Consider the following 15,509-nt stretch of genomic DNA (forward strand, 5'->3'; position numbering starts at 1 on the left):
GGTAGAGGGGAAAAAAATCTAAGTTATATGGTAGTGATTGTAGAACATTAAAAATAAATAAAATTAATATAAAAAAATACAAAGTTCAAAATATCCTTGAGAATTCAGCAAACTTTTGAAACCATAGCGTTCTTACAACCAAAATTATTGCCCGTAATCACCCACACATGACTCACATATCATCTAAACCCAACTCTGAATTTCTCCTTCAACCCACCTCTTTCAGTTCTATTCACAGACACTGAACAAAACTGGATGAAGTCATGTAAACTTACTACCGTGGTTATTTTCCTAGCCTTCTGTCTTTTCTTCATGTCCCAAAGCACTCCCTTCCCCTATCCTTTCAACTGAAGATCTCATTTCATACTTTACCAAGTAAACCAAGGCCATTTTCTCCAAGCTCCCCCTTCTCTCATTTAATGACTTCACATAATCCTCCTACTATCTCCTACCTTAATCGAATCTCTAATAAAGAGGTGAATCTTATACTCACTAAAATGATCTCTTCTACATACACTCTGGATTCTATCTTCTCTTGCATTATTCAGTAGATTATCCCCACCTCACCCTCCTTTCTTATCTTCAGTATCTTATTGTCTGCTGGTTTCTTCACTGTTGACTACAAACATGACCCCTAAAAACCCCAGAATGCACATTAGCTAAGGTTCATACTACATTTCATGACTTTCTCAGATTCCTTGAGAAGGACCTCTATATCCATTGCCTCCCATTCTTTTCCTTTCACTCTTTTCTAAACTCTCTGCAACATTAAGTTTCTGACTTCTTCACTCAAGGGAAAGTACATTCCCCAAAGTTACCAATGATCTCTTAATTGCCAAATCTGATGGTCTCTTCTTAGTCATCATTCTTCTTGACTTTTTTTGCAGGCTGATGCTGTTGATCAGCCTCTTCTCCTGGGTACTCTTTCCTCCCAATTCTCCTATCTGGATGACAACTCCTTTCCAGTCTCCTATGCTGAGATATTATAACGAAGATACAAGACAAAGTCATTCGTTACAAAATTTACCGAAAGGCTATCCTTGAGGACCTGATATCCCAGTACATCTATTTATTTCCCCAAAAAAGGCAACCATTGAATCTCCCTGCATAATATTTGATTTGTGGAATATTAAACATAAAAATAATAACAGGAAATTGTCTCATCCTAAAACTCTTTGATAGATATGAACTATATTAAAAAATGAGAAGAAAAAGATAATATGTGCTAATGGAATGAACAACAAAAACTGTTGCTGCTTTCTTCCCCTTCCTCTTTTTTTCCTTTAAAAATTATTGTTTGTCAACCTATCAGTTGAGCTACCATGACAAAAAAGGAAAATGAAAAATTTTGAAGAGGAAGTGAGAAAACTGGTACACTAATACACTGTTGGTGGAGTTGTGAATTAATTCAACAATTCTGGAGAGCAATTTGGAACTATGCCCAAAGGGCTACAAAATTGTATACTCTTTGATTCAGCAATACTACTACTAGATCTATATCCCAAAGAGATACTTGTAAAAAAAAATAGTTATAGCAGCTCTTTTTGTGGTGGCTAAGAATTGGAAATCAATGGGATATCCATTAACTGGGTAATGGCTGAATGAGTTGCACTGTATGATCATAATGATACATTATTGTGCTGTAAGAAATGACAAGCAGGATGATTTCAGAAAAAAAATCCTGGACTTACAAGAACCAATGCAAAGTGAAGTGAGCAGAACCAGGAGGACATTATGCATAATAACAGCAATATCATACGATGAAGAACTGTGAATGACAGCTATTCTCAGCAAAATAATGATCCAAGAAAATCCCAAAAGATTCATGATGAAATGTGTTATCCACCTCCAGAGAAAGAACTGATATTATCTGAATACAGATTTTTCTTGTTCAAGTCTTCTTGTACAAAATGACTAATATGGAAATATTTTGCATGATTGCATATGTGTGACCTGTATTATATTGGGGGGAGAAGGAAAGAGAGAATTTGGAACTCAAAACTTTAAAAAGAAGTTAAAATTGTTTTAACATATAATTGTGGAAATAAAATATTATCATAAAAATCTCTGTTACATGGAATGGTTCTCTGAGAGGGTGGAAAAGGAGGGACTTTGGGGAAAATTATGGTGATATGAAAAGCAACATGCATCAAGAAAAATTTTCTTAATAAAATTCTGAAGAACAGTTGTCTGCTTAGAGTTCCATCATTAACTACATGACCTTAGACAAACCTCTCAAGACTTCAAGTCCTTCATCTGTAAAACAAAGCAAGACATTTCCTAAATTTCCTTTCCAGCATTCTGGGAGATGAAAATAATCTCTATGAATCTCATCTTCCTCATCTAAAAACTAATAGGATTGAAGGAGACAGCAGTTTGGTCTAGACCCAAGGTTCCTTAACCTAGGATCTGTGAAACTTTTTTTTTCTTTTTTATTATGTTAATAACTACATTTCAATGTAAATTGTTTCTTTTGTAGTCCTGTGTATTTTATTTTATGCATTTAAAAACACTATTATGAGGATTCATTGGCATCACCAGACTGCCAATGTATTTTTTGATGAAAAAAATTTAGGTTAAGAACCCCTGGCTAGCAGCTGTTGTTCAATCATTTCTGTTGTGTCCAACTCTTCATGACCCCATTTGGAGTTTCCTGGGCAAACATACAAGAGTGGTTTGCCCCTTCCTTTTCCAGCGAATTTCACAGATGAGCCAAAGTGACTTGCTCAGGATCACACAGTTAGTAAGTGTCTGAGGCTGAATTTGAACTCATGAAGATGTCTTCCTAACTCCAATCCCAATGCACTACCCATTGGGCCACCTAGCTGCTGACCCTGGCTAACAGGAAGAACACTAAATTTGAAGTTAAAAGATCCAGATTTTAGTCTGTTTTCTACTTATTACTACTTCTGTCTTTGAACAAATCACTTCACCTCTCTTGGCTTCAGTTGCTCTACCAGTAAAATGGGACAAGACTAACTTGAATTCATATTTAAAAAGTGCTTTATTGACAGACAAATTCAATAAGAACCAATAAGGTGATACAGTAGCTACTGTGTCCTTGGTCTGTGCTAATCTCCAGAACTAGGGAACAGAAAATGTTACTATACATCAAGAGCAGTTCTGGGAACTATATTTTAGGAAAAACATGGATAGTGAGTGTTCATGGATCGTTAAGTGTTTGAAGAGCCTGACACAAAAGCAAAAGGAAATAGAGACATGTAACCAAGAGAAAAAAATGCTTGAATAGAAAGAGAAAAAAAAAGAATACTTAGGGCAGAGAGGAATGGGACAGGGAAATGATATCTATTTGTAAGTATTTGAAGAGCTAGCTATCTGGTAGAAGAGAAATTAGATTGTTATGCTTAGCCCCATAGAGCAGAACTAGGAATAATTAACAGGCAGATTTAGGTTTAAAATAAGGAAAACTTCCTAACATTTAGAACCATCCAAAAGTGGAATAGGATAGGACAGGGGTGGAGAACCTGTAGCTTAGAGGTCACATGTGGTCCTCTAGGTCCTCAAGTGCAGCCATTTGACTGAATCCAAACTTCCCTTGAAGTTGCAAGTTGCCCATCCCTGACCAGGAAAAACCCCTGGGAGGTTGTAGATTCCCTCACAACTAGAATCCTTCAAAGAACAGTCTGATGATCACATGTCAGCAGTATACTGGAGAGAATTCTTATTCAGGTAAAGTTTGGGCTGAATGTCCTATGAGGTTCCTTTCAGTTCTGAATATCATAGGAATCTATAGTTTTATGATTAGATGATCTTTGTAGTTCTCATCAGCCTTATGTCTACAAACCTATGAGCTTTTAACTAGATAGTCTCAGGTTACTTCCAGCTCTAACATTGGAGGATTGTACTCATCACAGCTGAAAGGAATTGGGAGAAAGAAGGAGTTCTTAGTATAGTTCCATAGCCTGCAGTGGAAACTAGCAAAACTAAAAGTAGGTCATAGTGATGTAGGCCCTACTACTATGTGCCCACTTCCCTTTTTAAAAGAAGGCCTCCTAAAGAGAGGGCAAAGTGTCATTGAGAGGAAAGAGGTAGGGCAGGGAAACAGCCTGCTTACTTGCTCAGCAAGAATGATGGGGATTAGGGGCCCCAAGCAGAGGAACCACACAAGCTGTGGTTTTCCCCTCTGCTTCGGAGTTTTGAAAATCTAGTCACTATCATCACAGGTGCAAGGAGATAGCGGGGACTTTCAAGGCCAAGAGACAATATTCTTCTCTTTCTATTGAAATAGAAAGAGAAGGGATTATGCTTGAGCAAACACCTTAATTTAATTCCATTGACCTTTATTGTGAATCCACCATTTTGGTACTTCATCTCCATCTGGTGCTATTCTTAAGTTACTCTATCATCTGGCCAAACTAGGTGATTCACTCCCCCCTGCACACATCTTGTCTCATTTCCATGACTTCTCAAGTTGTTCCTTATATCAGAAGGGCCCTTCAGTCACTTCCAGATGTTCAATCCATGCTCACTCAACAACTCAAAGAATGTCACTGTTGAAAGGAGATTTAGAAGTTATCTAATTCAATCTCGTCATGTCAGATGAGGAACCAGATGAGCTTAAATGACTTGTCTATGGTCACATAGCTACTTACTGGCAGACCTGGGACTTTAACCCAGTTCTCCTAACTCCAATACCAGCATCCTTTTGACTAGGTCACACCAAAGCTCAATTCAAATGCTACCTCCTATAGGAAGCCTCCCCAGCCCTAGGTTAGTAGTAACCTTTCCCACCTTGGGCAGACCTCAGATATCACTGTATCTTCTTATGCATTGATCATGTGTTGTTTTATATTTGAGCTACTTGTGTGAGTTAGACCATCCTGATAGATTATAAGCTTCAGGAGGTATGGGACCATGACTAACCCAAAAACCTGAACAGATGCAGAAGGAGAAAGTGCTTAGCAGGCAAGAATCTGATCTCAAGCTACTTCTGAGGGGCTTATTAGTGTTCTATGCCTGATCAGACTGGTCCCTCCCCCAGCCATATTCCCACTAAACCTCAACATCCATGGGCTGCCCTGAATTTTAATGACATCAGGTAAAGTATCTCAGGGGAATGGGACCTATCTGGTCCAGTGAGGGTCAGGACCTAGAAGTGAGTCAGGAAGCAGTTTACTCATACACAATGTCACAAGCAAATAGATCAAGGAGAAGAATTTAGGGGAGCAGCATTCTAGAGACCACAGTGTCTAGGAAAACTAGAAGGTCTAGGAGACAAAAAATAGAAAGGAGAAAACAAGGTGACCAAGGTTCAGAAATCAGAAAGGGCAGGTTTGTTGGAAAATGTATGACTAGAACTCAGCTAAGTAAGTCTGGGCCTAGGAGAGATGTTGTTTTCTATCTGTCCTTTTCTATATTTCAGTTCAATGCAAGCATTTATTAAGCACCTACTATGTGCAAGGCACTATGCCAGACAAAAAGAGCAAAAAAAAATCAGCCCTGAGGGAGCTTACAGTTCACTAGAAACAAAGTCTAGTCTGATTCTTCACTCCCTGCCCCCAACAGAAAATATTGTCCATTCTATTAAAAAAATTGCTTTGAGGTGTGTGTGCGTGTGTGTGTGTGTGTGTGTGTGTGTGTGTGTGTGTGTGTGTGTGTGTGTAGAATATAAGCTCCTTGGGGGCAAGAACTATAACATTTATTATTTGTTTCCCCAGTGTCTATCTAGCACATACTAGGCACTTGATAAATGCTTGTTGCTTGATTGATGAATTTATACAGGCAGGTAAATTCAAGATGATTTGAAGAGAGAAAAATACCCTAGCAAGTTTATTGTTTACCTGTTTTCAGTCATTTCCGACTCTTTGTGACCCCTTTTGGAATTTTCTTGACAAAGATAATGAAGTGGTTTGACATTTTCTTTTCCATCTCATTTTACAGATGAGGAAACTGAGGCAAACAGGGTTAAGTGCCTTGCCCAGGATGGCACAGATCATGTCCAAAGCCAGCTTTGAACTCAGGTCTTCTTGATTCCAGGCCTAGCATTTTATCCACTGCACCACTTAGCGGCCCCTCTAACAAATAAAGAGATCAGGAAAGACTTTTCTGATGGAGGTGGCACCTTACTTCTTAAGTAGAAAATGAACAGAGCATTTGAGCCATATAGGTGTGACGGAAGTATTTGCTGATGACTAAGGAAAGTATCCAGGGAAGAGCAGTTACAAGCAGGTTTCCAATATAGAAGTTTTATTCCCCTCTTGTCTCAAGAATATCTGTTTACATTCCTCACCTGCCTTCCAGAAACCTACATTTTCAGCAGGTCATGGGACACATTCCATCATCACACTGTATTTGGAACACACCTAAGTTTCTCCAACCATTGGGGATTATTTTCAAAGGTCATTTTCATATGGGCTGTGTTTATAATTTGGGGTTCTTTTATCCATCTTCCATTTTGACCCATAAGGCAACATAGGAATTGTAAGTTCCTAGACAGAGGTGTGAAGGTCTCTAGGGTCTTCCTCCAACATTCTCTCCCTAAACCCATGCCTGCGTTCCTCCCATTCAGCACCTTTGGGAAGGCAAGAAATATGAGTGACTAAGACTGCCCTCTATAAATTAGCCTTCAAGACTAAGGGAAAGTGAAGGAACTCTCATTTTCCTCCCCAGCTTAAGGGGAGGGAATTTTGTAACTAAGGACTCTCCTCCTCCATCTATGCTTTCTTTCTCATGTACATTTTCTCAGCAAAACTGTTCTTTTCTCTTCTTCCCTTTTTTTTTAATTTGAGGAGTGAATAAATAAGTTTCTGTAATTTTTTTTCAGTATTTTGAGGGTTCGATCTGTCTCTCTCTTTTCTCTCTCTCTCTCATTCTCTTACCCCCTCTTAACCCTCTCTCTAAATGAAATGCTTAGAAATTGCTTAGAAAATGCTTAGAACACAGAAACACTATGGACTGATCACAAAGCTTCTCTTTCTGCATCACTCATGTAAGTAACTGGAATGCCCAACATGTCTCTTAATACTGAAAACAGCTATGTTTTAGGAAGAGATCTGCTGACATCTTCTTGGTTTGAAATGACTTAGAAAGGACCCTGAACCTTTTAGGAAACCCTTTTGACTAAAAAGAGATGTCTCCTTTCGATTCCATTATGCAGTGACTAAACCCTATCTTCTTAGAAAATCAAACATTCAGGAGAGCTCCTTTGCACTGTGAGCCAGAAATCCCTCTAGAATGTCTCTTTGTGGAGTGGTCTTTATGACATGTAACCTGATCCTTTCTCACCCCATCTCTTATTTGGGAGCTTTTAAAGCTCATTCCTGTTCCCTTATAATTTCTAGTTTATATCTCCATCTATTGGGGGCAGACAGGGGACATGAGTGGATACTTAATTTGACAAATATGATAATGTGCTTCACTAACTCATCAATGGAGATGATCAGCAGTAATATATTCAGTTATTATTGATCATATATTACTAATATTAATGCCTATGTGAGTCATTGAAAATAGTTGAGTTATCTTGAAAATTAAAGATAGGAGAGGCCATGAAGGCAATAATAGTGATATTAATGACATTAATTGGCATCTCTATAATAATAATAATAGTTATTTACATAATAATAGAGGATAATATTTATGTAGCACTTTAAGGTTGGCAAAATGATTAATATACATTATCTAATTTTAATTTCACAGTAATCCTGTGAGTTATATACTAAAGTTATTATTATCCTCATTTTATAGATGGGAAACTGAGGCTGAGTTTAAATGACTGACTAAAGACAAGTACTCCATGCAGTATGGTCAAGGTTTTGAGAGACTGTCTCCATAATAATCTGAGGATTACTGTTCAAGAAAAGAACAATACATTGAAAAGACAAAAAGCTCTGAGTTCATGATCAATCCTATCACTAGCTTAATCGCTATGGTACTTTGGTCAAAGTGGAACCTCAGTTTACCTGTGAATAAAATAAAGAGAGTAATACCAACAATGGTGTAGTCAAACGAAAGTCAAATCAGACACTGCTTCTGAAGTGCTTGGTAAACATGAGGCACTACGTAAATGCATTTTTTGCTGTCTTATTGTCATTTACTATAATGGAACTTAATGGCAATTGAGTCTCTCTCACAATGGTACTCAAAGCCATTCACTGAGGTTCTTGTCTCTTTCCCAACTTTGTGGCATTGGGGAGGTGCTAGTCATGTCCCTCCCTGTGTATTGAAGAGGGAGCCTCTTACTCTCTGGCCTCATTGTTCTCAGTGGTAAGCCATACAGAGGCACATAGCCACTGAGGCCTTCCTGCAGCCACCCTCCTAGCATGAACTTCAAGAGATGGAAAAGGCATTTCAGGGGCAACAGGATGGAAAGAGGAAGGTAAGAGACAAAAGGAGCAAGACAGTGACATATTCTCATGTGCTACTTCAGTCTCTCCCTTCCCAATACTTCCCAAGTTTTTTTCTAGAGCTAGAAAACGTGTATATTATGATACAATCACTAGAACCATGAGCCAGTGTGGAGAAAGTGTGAGCAACATGTCTCCATGTAGCTTGGCAGATGGACCACCTTGGTCCCCATCAATGGTGGCAAGGGAGAAAAGAAGAATGAGAGATAGAATTAGTATCTCCTTACCATGCCAGACTTCTCATGATTCAATATTGCTGACTCATTTCATAACTGGGGAAACTGAGGACTTGAAAGAAACAGAGAACAAATAATCTTTGAATTCCTTCTCTCAGCTGAGGTCATATTTTACATTGTCCTCTATAAAGAAAAAGTACCAGCATTTTAACACGACGTGTCTGGGTAGTATAGCAGGTAGAGCACTGGACTTGAGTCAGGAAGACCTGAGTCCAAATTCTGCCTCAGACATTTATTAGTCATGTGTCCATGGGCAAGCCACTTAACCTCTCTTGGTCTCACTTTCCTTATCTGGAAAAAGGAAATAACAAAAGAAATATGACTTACAGGACTGTTCTAAGGAGTAAACAACATATGTAAAGTGTGTAAAATGCTTTGCAAACTTAAAATTACTATGGAAATGCCACTCTTACTATTCTTACCAATATGCATTGGTAGGTAGCATTGGGTTAAATTCCCCAAGATATCTTGTCTTTGTCTCTCCTAATGTCCTGTCAGCTATCTTAACAGAAACTTGGAAAGTCCAATATTCTGCATTTTCTTCTGTATTTATTATATACATTGGCCAAAATACTGTGTCATAGCATAGTTGGTTGACTGATACCAAGAGAGACAGACAGACGGACGGACAGACAGAGACGTTTCCTCTTCTGTAAAATGAGGATGATAATACCCCCTGCCTTGCAGAGGTGCTATGAGGATCAAATGAGATAATATTTGTAAATCACTTGCAAACCTTAAAGTACTATATAAGTATGAGGAAATTATAATTATCATTACCAAGATGTAGCGGGTTACATTGGCCAGTTATTAAAACTGGAAGTGTCTAAAAGTGGAACGAGAGATCATCTCCCGTCCCTGAAGGTCTTCAGGCAAAGGATGGTGACTTCCTGATAGAGGATGCTATAGAGTAAATTGTGTCCAGATATGAGTTATACTATTTTGCTTTGAAGTCCCTTACAGTTCTCCGACAGTGTGACCGTGGTTCTCCGGCATGGTCGACAGATCTCAGAGATACCTTGAAGCTCTCACATTCTGCGGTTCTATGATGTTAACTATCTCCTGATAGTCTGCGACCTTTCTAGATAATACTTCCTAGTGTGTGGCTACCTCTTTCATTTCCACATTTCCCAGTTTCCAGAGCATTTTCATACCCATTATTTTGTCTGCTTTCCAAAGAGTCCTATAAGGAAGGCAGAGCAAGGATTATTGCCCCCATTTTAGAGAGGAAGAAACCAATGCCCCAAAAGCTAGGTGATGCAAAAGATCACCCAGCTAATAAATGACCACACCAGAAATAAGCAGAATAGTCAACATTTATATAGGCACTTAGAGGTTTATAAAGCACTTTTCCATTCATTGTTTCTTTTGATCCTAAAAATAAAACAAAAAAAATCCTGTAAGAAGTGCCCATAACTGTTGTTATCCCATTTCCTTGCTGTTATTATCCTATATCCCTTATCCCAGTTGAGGACACTGAGGCTCAGGGAGATTGAGTGACTTACCCTTGGTACATAGGTAAAAAGCAAGAGAGACATTAGAACCCAGCTCTTGGTCCCAAGTCCTGTGCTTTTTCATAAACAAATCAATGGACCTGTGAACTTTCCAGAGGTCATATAGCAATTATGAAGAATCACAGATGGACAAGCTGAATGTTACATGAAATACGTTACCCTTGTAATGCTAACATACATAAAGCAAGGTTTCCAGCGCGTTGGTTGGATGCTCTTTCACCTCTAGCCTCTTACTGCAACTGAAACCACTGATCCTTGGCACTAAAGTTATCATAGCAAGTTCTCTGCATTTCAGTGTGTTTTTCTCAATTGTTTCTGCACCTTCCCTACAGCAATGAAGTGCTACTGGTGGATATAAGCTGAAATATTTCATTTTCTAAATTCATTTTAAAAACAATAACCCCGAAGGGACTGCTCTCATTCTTCTTATCTCCCCTTCACAAATGAATCTGGCAATATGCTCTGTGACCTTTGGCTTCAGGCTGTTGGATAGCGGCAAAGTACCATGAGGTGACTGTTTATCAGAAGCCAGGTGTTCTGCCAAGAGATTAGGCAGATTGGGTATGTTTCAGATTTCAAGATGTTTTCTAACCCCACAAATGCAGACATGCCTTTCAGTTCTTTACTTGAATAAAATCATGTTTTAATCAAAATTAGGAGGGCAGCAGAAACAGGTCCCAAGATATTCAGCTCATCCCCAGGTCTTCAGGCAGGATAACTTAAATTCTTCTATATCCATGAGTATTTAGCTCATTACAGAATGAATGAATGAATGAATGAATGAATGAATGAATGAATGAATGAATGAATGAATGAATGAATGAAAAAGCATTTATTAAGTATTTACAATGTTTCAGGTCTGGAAAGGCATAAGGGTGGCAAACAAAAGTCATGGGGTAATTAATCTACCCCTGACAGCGTTGATTTAATTATTCTTCCCTAAGCTGAGAGGGAAGGGAAGGGAGAGGTCCCATTGAGTAATATGGAATGAAGATGACAAGAGAGAGTAGTGGTAGGTCTGGGTCTGCTAGATAAAATTCCACTACCTACTTTAATAGTCCCTTTGTGAAATTACCTTGGGGCATCAGGAATCCTAATGGTTTCTGAGGGTTAACTTCCTGAGGAACTTCTGCCCATGTACTAGAGCCAAATACAAGACCCTACTTTTAGCCCCACATTCAGCAGTAACAGTTTCTGGAAAAACAGAAGTTCTTTCAAAATGCATTTGTATACAGATGTGAGCAAGAGCCATTCAATGACCTTAAAATTCCTCTGAGTCCCTAAAGAAGCTACCCTTAATCTATCCTTCATTACAAAACACTATTCCTTCTTCCATTCAATATTTATTAATACAAAAAGAAGAGGAAAGTAGGAAGGGAATGAAGAGGACTTGAGCAAAATTAGTGGACAAAGGGAACAGGGATAATAAAATTTATTCATTTGATTTGAAAACATTTATTAAGCACCTATATTGTGATAAGTCCAGTACATGATCAGGGTGGTGGGGAAGAATCAAGATAAGATAAGGCTACTGCCCTCATAGAGTACTAGTAGTAGCCTCCATCCTGCGGCAGTCAGATGCTCAGAATTCCTTATTTTGTGCTTAAACTCAAGAAGATCCATGAGTTTAAATGTTGACAGAGGCTAATTCAGAATAATGGTAAACTATGATTGACACACTGGATTATGTCCAGAGCTGGAGGTCTTCAATTAGAGACTAGAAAACCACTTGTCACAGTTATCAGAGAGATATTAATGTTCAGTTATAGATTGTACTTGATGACCTACGAGGTCTCTTCCAAGTCTACAATTGTATGGTTCCAGAATAAATCAAGATATATATGTGATAAATCAAGACATATATGCTATCAAAGTCTGAAAGTCTAAGACAATAGCACACAGACTATAATTTTTGCATGATGTAAGGGAGAACTGAAGCTTTTAAGACTTTCACAAAGTACATGACAAACATTTGATCCTCAAAACAACCCTGGGAGGTAGATACTATTTCTTTTATAGATAAGGAAACTGAGACAGACAGAGGTTAAGTGACTTTTGCAGGGTCATGCATCTAGTAATTGTCTGAGGTCCAATTTTAACTCAGACTTCCTGACTACAGATTCAGTGTTCTATCACAGTACCACTTAGCTGCCTCAAATGGGTAAGGGTAAAATTGCAATTATTGCCTGGAGGAAGGGGGGATTCAAGTGTTTGAAAGTTTGTGAAAAGGTTTGAGGAAAGGCATGAAGGCCAGAATGCATGAAATACAATAGCAGTTGACAATTAGTACTCTCTGTCCAGAGCATTCTCAATTCAATTATGCAAAGATCTAATAAGCACCTATCAACAGCAGCAGCATGATTAGATGCTAGAAAGAATAAATTAAAAAATAAAACAGCCCTTGCCCTCAAGAAGTTTCTATTCTACTAGCAAAAGGTGTGAAGCACTGTTGTTCTGTAGGTCTCGAAAGCAGCTCTCCAATTCCAAGAGAAAGAGGTAACGCAAGTGGGAGCCAGATTATACATGGTACCAATCCCATGGTTTCAGGGGGCCAGGGAGATGTCATTACTGTTCCTTTTTTCTTGATATTCCACTTATTTAGCTTTCACTGTCTTTGGTCCTTTTTTAGATTGAAAATTTCCATGGCAGTCATGTTTACATGGGACAACTACACGCAGGTAACTGAGTTTATCCTCCTGGGCTTCCCTGGCTCCGTGGGGCTCCACCTGTCCCTCTTTCTGTTGTTCCTGCTGGTCTACTCTCTGACTGTCATTGAAAATATCATTATCATCACTCTGATTAGAGTCAACCCTTCTCTCCACAAACCTATGTACCTCTTCCTCAGTAACTTGTCCTTCCTAGAGGTATGGTACATCTCTGTCACTGTGCCCAAAATGCTGTTTACCTTCCTGGCACCTGAATTTGGGCGTATCTCCTTCATGGGCTGTATGGCCCAACTCTACTTCTTTCTAGGACTGGCCTGCACTGAGTGTGCACTCCTTGGTGTCATGGCATATGATCGCTATGTAGCTATCTGCAATCCACTCCGCTACCCAGCCATAATGGGCCCTGGTCTCTGTCTCCGTCTGGCCACCAGTTCGTGGTTCAGTGGTTTTACCATATCCCTGGGAAAAGTTTTTTTCATCTCACGCCTTGGCTACTGTGGACCCAATATCATGAATCATTTCTTCTGTGATGTATCCCCACTGCTGAATCTGGCCTGCACTGACATGTCCATGGCTGAGCTCATCGATTTTCTCCTGGCATTGCTCATCCTGATCGTTCCCCTCCTAGTTACCATCTTCTCCTATGTCTCCATCATCTCCACTGTCCTGAAGATCCCCTCTGTCTCAGGCCAACAGAAGGCCTTCTCCACTTGTGTCTCTCACTTAGCGGTAGTGATCATCTTTTACTCAGCTTCACTCTTCATCTATGCCCGGCCCCGGGCCATCTACTCTTTTGACTATAATAAGTTAGTGTCAGTAGTCTATACTGTACTCACCCCACTTCTCAACCCCATTATCTATTGTCTGAGGAACACAGAGGTGAAGGTTGCCCTGAAGAAGACGGTGCAGAGGATGACACAGAAGATGGACTCTGTCTCCTAGGGTTAAAGAGGACTCAGAGAGTTCTTGTACCTCTTCCAGATAACCTGAGTTTGAATCCTATCTCTCACACTTAGCAGCTGTATGATCTTTTTTGTACTTACTAATATTTTTTTCCAATTACATGTAAAGATAGTTTTCACCATTCATTTTTATAAGATTTTGAGCTTCAAATTTTTCTCCCTCCCTCTCCCCAAGACAGCAAGCCATCTGATATAGGTTAAACATGTACAATCATGTTAAACATATTTCCACATTAGTCGTGTTGTGAAAGAAGAATCAGAAGAAAAGGGGAAAACCCCAAGAAAGAAAAAACAAACAAAATGTGAAAGTAGGATGCTTCAATCTATATTCAGACTCACTAATTCTTTCTCTGGATGTAGATAGCATTTTCCATCATGAGTCTTTTGGAATTGTCTTAGATCACTGTATTACTGAGAAGAGCTAAGTCAATCATAGTTGATAATCATACAATGTTGCTATTGCTCTGTACAATGTTCTCCTGGTTCTGCTCACTTCACTCAGCACAAATTCCTGTGAGTCCAGGTTTTTTCTGAAATCTGCTGAGTCATCATTTCTTATAATACAATATTCATATACCACAACTTGTTCAGTCATTCCCCAATTTATGGCCATCCCCTCAGTCTGCAGTTCTTTGCCAGCACAAAAAAAAAGCTGCTATGCTGTGTGACACATTAACTTCTAACAGCCTCACTTTCCCTATTTCTGAACTGGGGGTCATAATATCTATATTTCCCACTTCACTGGGTGGTTGTGAAGCCAAAATATCATGGTATACAGTGCTCAGAGTCCTTCATCAATTAGCCAACACTGAGTCTAGCACCAAGTTAGCAAGGATAATTAGTTATGATCAGAAACTACCATCCATGATGGGAATGAGCTACTCTCCTATCCCACCTTGCTTCTCCTTTCACCATGAGATGACCTCTTTCAGTCCAATCTCACACAAGTGTCTGTGTCTCCCATCTCCCTCACCCTGCTCCCCTCAACTGAGAAAGTACTTCATGCCAGTTTTCTGGGCCTACTTGGCTCAGGTGAACAATTTCTAGGAGAAGGAGAAGGAAAAAAAGAAAAAAGAAGAGAAAGATGAAGAAAAGGTAGAGGAGAGTAAGGAAAAGAGGGAGGAAGAGAAAGAGTGCAGTGGAGGGAATGTTAGATTTGGAATTAGAAGATCTTTGTTCAAATTATGGCTTTGGCACTAATTAAGTGTGTGACCATGGTCAACTCAACTACTATGGGCCTCAGTTTCCTCATCTGCAAAATGAGGGAATTCAGTTAGCTGGCTTTTAAGTGCCTTCCAGCTCTCAGGCTACGTGCTCCTAGTCGTGGTGGTATTTGCAGATGCTTACAGTTTTCAAAGAATCTTTCCCATTCATTCCCTTACCTACTGAATAAACCTTTTTAAAGAGTGCCTATTGTGTGCCAGGATCAAAGTTAGAAATTGAAGGCAGAACAAAAATACATTGAACAAAGTCTCTGCCTTTAAAGAACATACATTGTATCCTTTGGTTTTTTTGTTAGCAATAATATGAAACACTTTATTATTATCCCCTTTTTACAGATGAGGGAACTAAAGCTAGAGAATTTGAATCACCTGTTGAAAGTCACATGGATGGTAAGAAGAGGAGGCAAGGGCAGTACTGAGATCTTCAACTCTGTGTGTATGTGTTTGTGTTTGTGTGTGTGTGTGTGTGTGTGTATGTATGTATGTATGAGAGAGAGAGAGAGGGAGAGAGAGGGAGAGAGAGGGAGGGAGGGAGAGGGAGA

At 39.2% G+C, this 15,509-nt stretch overlaps 1 protein-coding gene across 1 annotated transcript; it reads left to right on the plus strand.

The window, feature by feature from the left end:
- Nucleotides 1-12,767: 12,767 nt before the first annotated feature.
- On the plus strand, nt 12,768-13,724 carry LOC140524988 (olfactory receptor 6B1-like). The gene has a single exon (XM_072639931.1). The coding sequence runs from the start codon at nt 12,768-12,770 to the stop codon at nt 13,722-13,724; it is 957 nt and encodes a 318-aa protein (XP_072496032.1).
- Nucleotides 13,725-15,509: the final 1,785 nt, after the last annotated feature.

Source organism: Notamacropus eugenii, chromosome 1, assembly GCF_028372415.1.
Source record: "Notamacropus eugenii isolate mMacEug1 chromosome 1, mMacEug1.pri_v2, whole genome shotgun sequence".
NCBI classification, from domain to species: Eukaryota; Metazoa; Chordata; class Mammalia; order Diprotodontia; family Macropodidae; genus Notamacropus; species Notamacropus eugenii.